The sequence below is a fragment of the Sinocyclocheilus anshuiensis genome, unplaced genomic scaffold, assembly GCF_001515605.1.
Source record: "Sinocyclocheilus anshuiensis isolate Anshui unplaced genomic scaffold, SAMN03320099.WGS_v1.1 scaffold200, whole genome shotgun sequence".
NCBI lineage: Eukaryota > Metazoa > Chordata > Actinopteri > Cypriniformes > Cyprinidae > Sinocyclocheilus > Sinocyclocheilus anshuiensis.
Window position 1 is genome coordinate 1,483,036 of NW_015558595.1, and position 11,156 is coordinate 1,494,191.

General features: G+C 37.1%; 1 protein-coding gene across 7 annotated transcripts in view; it reads right to left on the minus strand.

Moving 5' to 3' along the window:
- The window catches only part of LOC107680031 (neuron navigator 3), a 152,201-nt gene that overhangs the window by 92,618 nt on the left and 48,427 nt on the right, over positions 1-11,156 (minus strand). For all 7 annotated transcript variants that reach the window (XM_016475788.1, XM_016475785.1, XM_016475787.1 and 4 more), the window contains exon 4: positions 4,261-4,333. In XM_016475788.1, the coding sequence (XP_016331274.1) occupies positions 4,261-4,333 (73 nt within the window). The remainder of the gene's footprint in view (positions 1-4,260; positions 4,334-11,156) is intronic.

Consider the following 11,156-nt stretch of genomic DNA (forward strand, 5'->3'; position numbering starts at 1 on the left):
TTGTGATTAATTGTGGCTGGAACAATAATGTAGCTGTAAAAATAGTTGCCTGCTGAAATTGAAACGTACATACATCTTCATCATGACTAGATAGACATGGTGAGTTTGTCTTTACTATACACGTTAGATGTGATCCACCTCATAGTTACAATCCTGTCAGATCGTCCATCCTTTGAGTGAGAGTGTAACGTTACAGGTCGGCCGATCTGGTTTCGTGGTTAAAGTTAACCTTTTTCGACTTGTTTCCATGTTGTTGTTGCTCAGTCAGCAATGGCATGGACGCGATGTTATCTGGGGGTTTGGCAAAAGGAGAGTGGGACTGTGGGCAGTGCTCGGGGTGGTGACTGAAGGCGGTGACTGTGTAGTTCTGACGTCAACTTTTTACGGAAGTCACAACAGTTCGTGAAAAATCACAGCTACTTTATGCAGGCTGTATGCATTTTACTGTGGACTGACTGTTCTAAAAATTATATGGTAGTTAAATAGCCCCTAGACCTCAGTTATCGTGAAAAAAGCCAGGAAATTTCAGTTTTGACAATATGGGACCTTTAATATTTTGTTCAGAATTACAAAATTGGATTAGTTAATTAGAAGTGTATACAATATCATTCAAAAGTTTGGAGTTGGTAAGATTTTTTAAATGTTTTTGAAAGTCACTTATGCTCACAGAGGGTTTATTTTATCAAAAATAAAAACAATAATACTGTGAAATATTGCATTTTTAAATAACTGTTGTTTGTAAAAAAAAAAAAATGTAATTTATTCCCATGATAGAAAACCTGAATTTTTAGCAGCCATTGCTCCAGTCTTCAATGCCACATGATCCTTCAGAAATAATTCTAATATGCTGATTTAGTGCTCAATAATTATTTCTTATCATTATCAATGTCAAAAACAGTTGTGTATTTTTATCATTTTTGGAGTTCAACAGCCCCCAGGCCTCCATTTCCATGTTTCACAGAAGAAAGCAAGACATGCAGATTTACAATGAGAGTGAATAAATTATGACAGAATTTCCTTTTTTGAGTGAACTACCCCTTTAACATAGCTAAGATTAGGAAAAGTGATTTCTATGAAAACAGGCTTCCTGTATTTTACATAGTAATGAGTGTCTTTCAATTTGAATACCTCAGAAGGTCATGCTTGATCTCCTTTGACTTGTGAGGATTCTTTTTTTTTTTTGGAGTGAAAGGATTAAACGGCTCAGCAGCGGAAGTGCCTCTTCAGTTATGCTGAGTTAGCATGGACGACAGTTGCGTGAGTGTCTTCATACACGTGTGTTTCTTGTCATGGTGGGTTTCACGGTCAGGTCACCAGATTAAGGTGCCCCCTTTGACCCTGGCAGAAGTCTTTAAGACTAACCTGCTCTATAACAAACTGCACCTTTTCACCAGATCCTCACAGCCAATGAGATCAAAGCTCACTCTGTGCAAAGGTCACGGTGTGCCCTGCACTTAAAACCGGAGTCCCGCTGTGCGTTCTGATACCCTACACACTGTGAACAGGGAGTCACGGCCACCGCAGCAGGAAAAAGGGATATTGAGAGTTTGCACCTATCATTATTGGGGAAATAAGGCTAGGATAACACTCAGCAGGGGTCAAGAGCAAACTTTCCTGGAGGACGATTTTATTGCACAGATGATGTGCTTTTATAGCGCAGGAGGTTAGGTTTCATTTAAGCATCAACTTTGTCTCAGATGTTTCTTCAAAATTCCTTAGTAGAAATAGAAATAGAAACAAACAACTGTAATTCAATCATGACAACTCTTGGAACATTTTAGCATGGTGATGGATATGACAATGTTAATGAATTTGGTCTTGGCGGAACAGATCTGCTACGCTGCTGCTGTTGGTTATTGCTGTAGTTGTAGAGTATTGCTGCTGCTGCAAGCAAGTACAGGAACTTGCTACTGCCAATGCATATGGCGATACGGTGCCATGAGTATTTAAGACATGCTGCTGCTGCACAAATAGCATATAAAATAACCCCGTAGCAGATCTATACAGGTGGAGCTGGGGAAGGTGGAGGATTTCAGAGAACTCTGAAAGCGCGCTGCAGGAATCTCAAGTGAATGCTAGCCAGCCATATAAATGCAAGGCAGGAAGCTCATTGGCTGCATATGCAGCATGAACCAATCAGCTTGTGCCAAGTCATTTAACTCTCTGAATATCAGCAGTTACATTAACACCCCGTAAGATTGCGCCATCTAGAGTTTCATGACTGAACTATATACAGTATATATACAGTAAGAGTGTAAGTGCCATTCTACGAAACTAATGCAATTTGGAAAGGTGATTTGTTTTGAAGTACATTAATCATTCTATCAGTCAAAGAATGGAATTAAGTGCTAATAAAATATCTGAAATAAATAAATTAATAAATAACATATCTGAACTTATTATCTGACATTTTTTATGTTATTTGTTATAATTACTTTTTAATTTATATATTTAAGCTTGCAAAACAAATGGTACTCTTTTCATGGACAGAGCAATTCAATTATAGCATGACTGTATTTAAAAAAAAAAAATTCAGGAAACATCAGGAGGAGTGAAGTTTAATCTGCTCTAAATTTAATCTCATTGCTGTCTAGGAGAAATCATTTCAAAAGTTCAAAAATAAATAAATTCAACATTGACAGTAAAGAGAAAATTCTATATATGTTACATATTGTCTGTGGCTTAGACATCATTACTTTTATATTCCTTGGAAAACTCCTACACACTCAGGCACATCAAACACAAAAAACGACTTATTTTATTAAGGCCTCGAGTCGGCATGCCTCATAAAAAACTAAACACAAGCGTATGCAAGCCTTCAAAACCCTAACTCTGAAACCTCAGCTAATTAAATAAGACTGCTACTCACAGCTTTAGGAAAGATGCTCAACAAACACACAAACACAGCCCTGTGGAAGCAAAAGTGTGTATGATAAAAGCTTTGAGAAACCCAATACACTGTATATTTATGGACCCTGTGCACTCATGGTGCTGAATTTAGCGAGACAGTGAATACAGTATCCAAGCTGCTTTAGGTTAATGATATCGTTCCACACTGCATTTAGTACGCTTAAGCTCCTACTTATGCTAAAAAAGAAAATCAAGGATCTTTGCGGTTTGTCGATGCAGCAGTTTTAAGAAAAATGAAACGATCAGATTAAAATATCAATAGGTCTCTATGAGCTCAAATACTCAACACTATAACAATGATGTGATACTTAACAGTGTATGTATGGAACTGAATGAAAATGCTAAAATAATGATTATGCCCCCTCACCACTACGATGCTAAGCCACTATGATGTGGTTTCTAACTTGTTCTGAGACGTTAATGTGTGGTTGCATGGATGTTTTGGGTAGTTGCTATTGTGGTCCTAATTGGGTATTTATAAGCTTACACCCCTTAAGTCTCTACGACAGTACTTCTCAATCTTTTGACTTGAAGGCCCAATACAACATTTGAAGTTCCCCAATATTGGCTAATACATTTCCTCAGACATTTCTATTTATATTTTCTAATTATGATGACGCTGCTTGTTTTTAAACTTTTTTATTAACAGAAATTGGAAGCAGTAATATGTTGAATTAATTAAACGATTTATTAAAAATATGCTTCTATAACATTATTAGATTCTGATTATGTATGTTTTTCAATAAAAATAATGGTAACACTTAATAAGGTCCCATTAGTAGTTTACTTCAGTTAATGCATTAACTAATAATATGCAATACATTTGTTACAGCATTCATTAATCTTTGTTAAATGTTAGTTAATAAAAATACACGTGGTCATTGTCAGTCCATGTTAGCTCAGGTCTGTTTTATAATATTAACATATACACATTTTGATTTTAATAATGTATTAGTAAATGTTGAAATTAACATAAAGTGCTTTAGAAGTATTTTTCATTGTTAGTTAATGTTAACTAATGCACATTAGTTAATGTTAACAAATGGAACCTTATTGAATAGTATTACTAAAGAAATAGTTATATATATATATATATATATATATAATGAAATATGACTTTAAAATACACACACTCACAAACTCACACTTGAAATTGTAAACTAACCACACATTTGAGGTACCATTAATGTTCACAGTCCTTCAACCTTATGATGAAGGTTTTGAAAAGCCCTTAATTCTATGTTTAAATGGTGATAATACGGACGCAAACGCCACTAATTAGATTTGTGTACTGTATATGAAGGCATTTAGCAGTTGTTATCAAGTTTCAAGCAGACAGAAGAGTCTTACCTTCAGCAGAGAGCCCTTGAACACTGACTCCTCTGGCCCCTAAGAAAATCAGACAAGCCTCCACATTCTCAATCTGAAAGACAAAAACAAAAAGATCAGCCATAGAGCAAACTTACCAGCACATGGTTTTGGCAGTGAGGATGTGGACGGTGTGTATGAGGGCAGTGATGTCAGAGAAGTGGCTATTGAACCTCACACACACATTCCTGTCAGTATTTAGAGTTCAACAAAGCCTTTGATGCAGAATGCAATGGTTTCTTCAGAAGATCGCCTTCAGCGTATTTCAGCATGTTTAACAACTCAAATGGTGGCTGACGCGCGCATGTCAACGTTGTGCGAGGACACGTTCACGGCCTTATGCCCACAAAGGCTCTATTGTCATGAGTCAGACAGTGTCATGCCCCCTGGCTAACCTTTGTGGGTCAAACTCAGAGTGTGGCACTGAGACGGCAGTGTGTCACACCTACACACAGGCTGACAGGCAGACCAGGCGTGACATTGTGGCCCAATCGAGGGCTGTAATAATACAACACTTGACAGAAAGTGTGGTAATATCCTGGCGCCTCCACTCATGGGCACACAAAGGGACTTTGCCCATGTGATACGCATGGCTCACATATTTTGCATTAGTGTAGGGCAGAATGCTGGAGAAGTCGTACAGTAAGGTCAGGGCTGGTCAATGGGCCAGACCACACTATATTATTATGCGACAAGCGAAGTAATGTGTGGAATGCATTGTGCTGTGTGACAGAACCGAAGAGAGTTGACTCAGCTCATACAGTACATGAGACCCTGAAGGATTGCTTCTGTGCACAGTTATCAATACTGTCCATAATACACAGTATCACAAGGAAAATGTCACTCTGCTGACAATTTCCACTGTTTTAATACTGTTTCAAAGGGTGATGTAAAGCCCCAGCTATCCCTTCAGATGATTGTGTAATATTAATATATAATACTCAGGTCACACTTTAGTTTGGGGAACAAATGTCACTATTAACTAACTATTAACGACAACTTTTGCCTCAATAAACTCCTACTTTGCAGCTTAAAATAGTAAGGTAGTTGTTAAGTTTAGGTATGGGGTAGGATTAAGCAATCTAAAATATGGTCATGCAGAATAATGCATTAATATGTGCCTTATTAATATTATTAATATGTGCATAATATATGTAAACAGCCAATATGCTAGTAATATGCACGCTAATAAGCAACTAGTTATTAGTGAGAATTGGCCCTTAAAATAATGTGTAAGCTATATTAATATCTAATACACACACAGTACCATAATATTGAATTTTATGCTTAATGTAATATTATTAGATTACCATTGGTGTATTTTTTTTCTGTCCATTAACATTAATTCACAACTCTTGTCACACTGTAAAATTAATCTTAGTTTGTTTACTCCTGATGTGTGTTTCATTAAGCTTCATATTCAATTCCAGCATGCAGAGTAATCAGCAACTGAATAACCTTATTCATACAGTGCTTTCATTAAAAAATATCTGATACTATTACATGGCTCTGTATTGTATAAAGTGCTAGAGAAATATAAGTGACTTGAAGGTGACTGGAATACTTGATCCTGATTGGTCAGTCACAGCTGTCTATGGTTAAAGACTGCTAAGCTGTATAACTGATTGTCTCAGTCACCTAATTTCCTGTGAAGTTTTGTAACTCATATCACTCCACAGTCTTTCCTGAGATAAATTTTTTTTAATTTCATTTTATTTTATCTGCCAGTCATTATCTCAAAATATGCCCCTTTTTTTTTAAATGGCTAAAATTTCTATAAGGACTCAAATAATGGAGTTTATATCACAGTTCATACAGGCACACACACACACACAAAAAAACAAAAAACAAATGCTGCAGTGCCGCTGTGAGGGATGACTGGAATCAATTTAAGGTAATTCTCACAGCTGTCCAAGTGCAGCAGCGATTTACAGTCTTCCACACAACTCCATCCATCCAGTATCCTCTGACCTTAGTGCCTCACAGTGTCCAGCATTGAGCCAGAAAGATCCACACAGATCACATACAGAATTAACTCCCACACACACTTGCAAACACACAGGATGACGAATGAATGAGCAATTGTTAATGTGATCCATATCGACAGCATCGTGTTTCTTCTTACATCTGTCCCAATGGCAAGTAGCTGTTTTTCATGTGACACACATCCCACACACAGCCGCACACGCAAAGAGCCTAATGCACTTTAAGCATTTGATTATCTTCTCTCATAAACCTCTTTTAAATGCAACATGGTGCAGAACATGTGTGGTGCATCAGAGATGGACTGTTTGTCATTGCAGTCTCATTAGACGACAGCACCCGCGCACATGGGCACCCGACAGCATGTCCCAACAAAAAACTAATTCAGACATTCTCAACGAAAATGAAATGTACTTCACACTAATGCGGTGGAACGCTAAATGCTGGCCTGGCATTTCAACAGCATCATTTAATGCTTTTCTGGAGTGTTTACGATATATGATAGCTGCTAATCTCTCGGCGACGGATTGAACATTTGTTGCCGAAACCAAAAGTGCGAGCGGACACTCTTGATTGACGGACGTGTGCAAACAGACGTAAGGATGGGGCTTGCGCTTTAAAAGTGAGAAGATCATCAAGTTTGGTGTCCATTACGGATATAATCCCCTAAGTACGAAGGGAAATTCCATCCTCGTTTTAATAGCGGTCCCATCAGCCCATCGCTCTGTTTATTTTTAGTCTGTCTCTCGGCCTACAGAGATGTACACAAACCAAAACCGTGATTCTATACGCTAATGGCGAGCAAAGCTCTCGGCAGCTTTATCAAACTGCCGCTTGCCGAGCGGTTTTTTAAACCATGTGGGATTTTAACAACACTCCGGGAAAGTCAGATCATCTGTTTTTCCGACATAAACTGACATTTTCCAGCACCAGATATGTCATTAAACAAAATTAGGGAGGAGAATGTTTTGATGAGGTATATTTTCACCAAATAATATTGAGAAATTTATAAGCAAGCAGTTTTCAGGCTGACATGGATGACAAAAGGATGGAAAATTACCATGAGTTGCTTACGTCCCTTCCTCCAAATGACAATGATGAGTCGTTTAAGTTTACTGTCGCTGTGAGTGGCAAACGTCATACATCTGATCTTGTTTAATCTATACAACACACTTATCAGAACAAGGCTTTAATGCAGAGTAAATGTTTGTACTCGGGTCCGGCTGTGTGGATCCAGATGCTGAGGGGCCCAGCTAGTTGCGCAGGGACTGGCTCCAAGCGTATCGGATAACCGTAGGGTGAGCGCTGGCTTTGGAAAGTGTTACTGCTCCAACACTACCATGAAATACAAATGGTCTCAAGCCTCAATTATATGGGTTTCACTTAAAAACCACTCGGAGCTAAGAGAACAGATAAACGCTGTTTTCTCCAGCACTTTTGGTTTTACAGAGAGACAGCTACAGTCGTTTTTGCAGCATTTCATTTCCTTTGACTGTAGTGACCACATGCACATGAATTTGATGAGCTGTCCATAAGTACACAGCAAAAACAATAGTTTCACACTGTCCAATAGGCTAATTGTCACACAGGGAAGTTTAAAAGGGTTATATCTAAATATTATAACTTTCAAAATATGAGTCAATTTCCAACTACCAAAAAAATAAATAAATATATAAATAAAAATTTTTCTCTGAAAGTGGTTTTATATTGGTTTAATAGTTCAAAACAGTCTTCAAAATTGTCTTAATTACATATTTAAGAAAACAAGTTAATATTTAGTTATGATTTAAGTGAATTTTATCATCCAAACTAACTTGTGCTTTTTTATCCAACATGTGCTTTGAGTTAAAATGTCATTTTCCCCCTCAATTTTCTCCCTTTTTTTTCTCATAACAGGTTTAGTATTTAAATTATGTGACAACTTCCCGCAAAAAAAAAAAAATCTGACTTTTTTTATAGGGCAAAAATGGTGGAAATATTTAATACATATATTTTGCAAATAAATACATACATACATACATTTTGCAAAACTGAAATTGACTAGAAGCTAAAAAAAATATTCAATGGAAAAGTAAAAAGTAGAGCCACTCCCTCCACCTTTATTCTTTTTTTTTTTTTTTACTGCAAAGTATGCCACAGAATTGCCATTAGACATGTATAACTAAACGCACAATCCAAATCAAAATAAAAAATGTGCATTTTGCTCTTCAGGACTTCTGTTTATTAATGTTTATTACTTAATTACTTGTATTAATAGTTTAATTCACAAATGCAACAAATAAGACTGCAGAAAATCATTTCTGCACTAATAGTGTTATAGTAATTCTTGGCAGGTCTCTTTGTTAGAGCCATCTCAGTGCCAACTTCAGCATGCCATTCTATGTGCCCAGTGGGCACTGAGACAAACAACCATAGCTGAGCCATTATAATGCCAGCCAATGACGACAGCTGTTAAATTTCTGTGGTCTCCTCTGTCTAATTAGGAACTAAATAGATCAGGCTGCAGCCGCTGCCCAGCACAAGACTGGTGGAGGTACAGCACCAGCGGATGGCCTGCCTGCAACATGTGCTTTCAAGTGTCTGCTTTCTCAAAACATTTGAGAATGCCAAGATTTCATATTGCAGATCCACCATTTAGGACAAGGTAAAATGCCCGCAATTTTTAAGAAAGCACTTACGTTGTTCCAAACTAGTATTATTTTCTTTCTTGAAACTTCAAAAATGACCCAAAAGCACAACAAAATATCATAAAAGTGGTCCATGTGACTTTTGCATTACAATAAAGTCCCCAGTACATTGCTGTGTATAAGTTGGTGGGTTAACCCGAGATCAATCTGATTCGTAACAAATGGTTAAGAGTCTTTTGTGAACTACATCACTGAAAAGATCTGACTCAAAGAATCAGATTTTTTACCCGAACACACAACTAAAGAAGATGGCAAGATCTACAGTAATTAATGACTTGGAAGATGGCGCATTTAAGTTTGGACAACTTCAATGATACAGTACTTTTAGAATACTTTTGCACCCTTATTTGAATCTTAAAAACTCCAGCTTACTATCTTTGGAAATGCATAGAAAGGAGCGACCAGCAGTCTTAACATTTTCTCCTTTTTTGTGTTCCACGTAAGAAAATGGATGTACAGGTTTGGAATGACATGAGGTTAAACAAATGGTGACAAATTTCATTTTTGGGTATACTATCCTTTTAAGGCCATCATCTCATAAATGAGGCTTGTGGATTTTTGAGTAATGTTCTGGGTGATAGATTTGCTCTTTTAGCCACGTCACACATCTAGTTCTTCCATATTACCATCTGAAACCATGACTCTATGCTGTGGTTATCCTCGTCACTGTCTGTTTTATGGTTTGATCTTTGTAGATTTCTTAAAAGAAACAGAGTTGCTCTGGGATTTCACAGGCTCACTTCTATAGTTTTCTCTGTGTGGTATTATTAAGCTTCTTATTGTTGCAGAGCAGAATTTGAATGAACCACAGAAAAGCATTCAAGTTAGATGTAATCAGTGGCTTAGACGTTCTGATTTTCACTCTGGGAGACCGGATATTTGGAGCTCCATTCAAATGTTTGTCAAATATGTTTGTCGACGATATAATAAAGGACCATTTCCTTCATTCAGCTAACTGTAGACGTCTAAATGTGACAGGATTACAACAGGACACGTAAATTAGATTTTGAAAGTGTGTCAAACATGTCTGAGGAAGGAAAAAGACATCAGAACCCGCCAACCTCAAAGTAATTTCTAAAAGGATAGAAATCCAGACAATTACCAAAATGACTCCCTGTCAAAAGTAAAGAGGTGGACGACACATCAATCCAAAAACAGATCCTCCCACAGCAGAGGTCAAAGCACAATCACAGTCCAGTGAGAGTAAATATATCTGACAGGAAACAATCAGAACCATTTCTGTTATGTCTACAAGCCCAGATGGAAAGGTCACTGCTAATGTCAAACGCTGCATGTCACAAATCAAATGTGAACGTCAAGTGTCACTATGGGGCGTTAAACATACGAAAAGACAAAGTGAGAAATATCTCATGATTCTGTGTAAGACACACTTGGTTAGTATCAAACTGCTCAACCCCTCTGAGAGAGCTGCGCAGAGAAAGAAAGAGAGTGAGAGTTGAACCAAATGACTGATATTTAAGCTGACCACCACCTGCTCAAAAAAAAAAAGAAAAAAGAAAAGGTGGCACAGCAAAAGAGGGAAATGCGAGGCAAAAATTCTCCTAAAAAGTCCATCTCAAAAAAACCTAAGCTATTTTTTGGTCTTATATGGCAAGACCAAAGCAAAACAAAAAACAAACAAAACACTCATTAAAGAGTGTTAAGATCCTCATGTAAGATACTTCATAAAAAAGTGTGTGCTTAATGATTAAATGAAAATGTGTTCTATTTAGAGAACACTTGTTAGTTATTTACTAAAAATCTAACTAACTCAAACAAGTCCAAAAAGCCATCCTTTCAATGATCTAACTCAGTGTTTCCCAACCGGGGTGTCGCTCACGGCCCATGTGAGTGCTCCACTCATATACCGTTCAAATGGGCAACTTTGGTAACGCTGCCCTCTCATTCATTTATCTGCTAACCGTTATGCTCACGTGTCCTCTGATAATAATATCTTTCTAGGATTAAACATTATTTGGATAATTGGTAAAGAAAAAAATGTCTTAATAGCCCTACTGTGTGTTAGACCTACCTGAAAAATTTTAAAGCAATTTATTTTATTTGTAGGCCTATCGTTATTTTTTATTTGTGCTATCATTAGTAATTTCTTTATTTGTTCTTATTTTATTATCAGCTGCTTAGCCTCCTTGTCATTTTTTATTCAATTCAAAGTTTGAAATCAAGCTATCTTGTGCTACTGCAACAAAA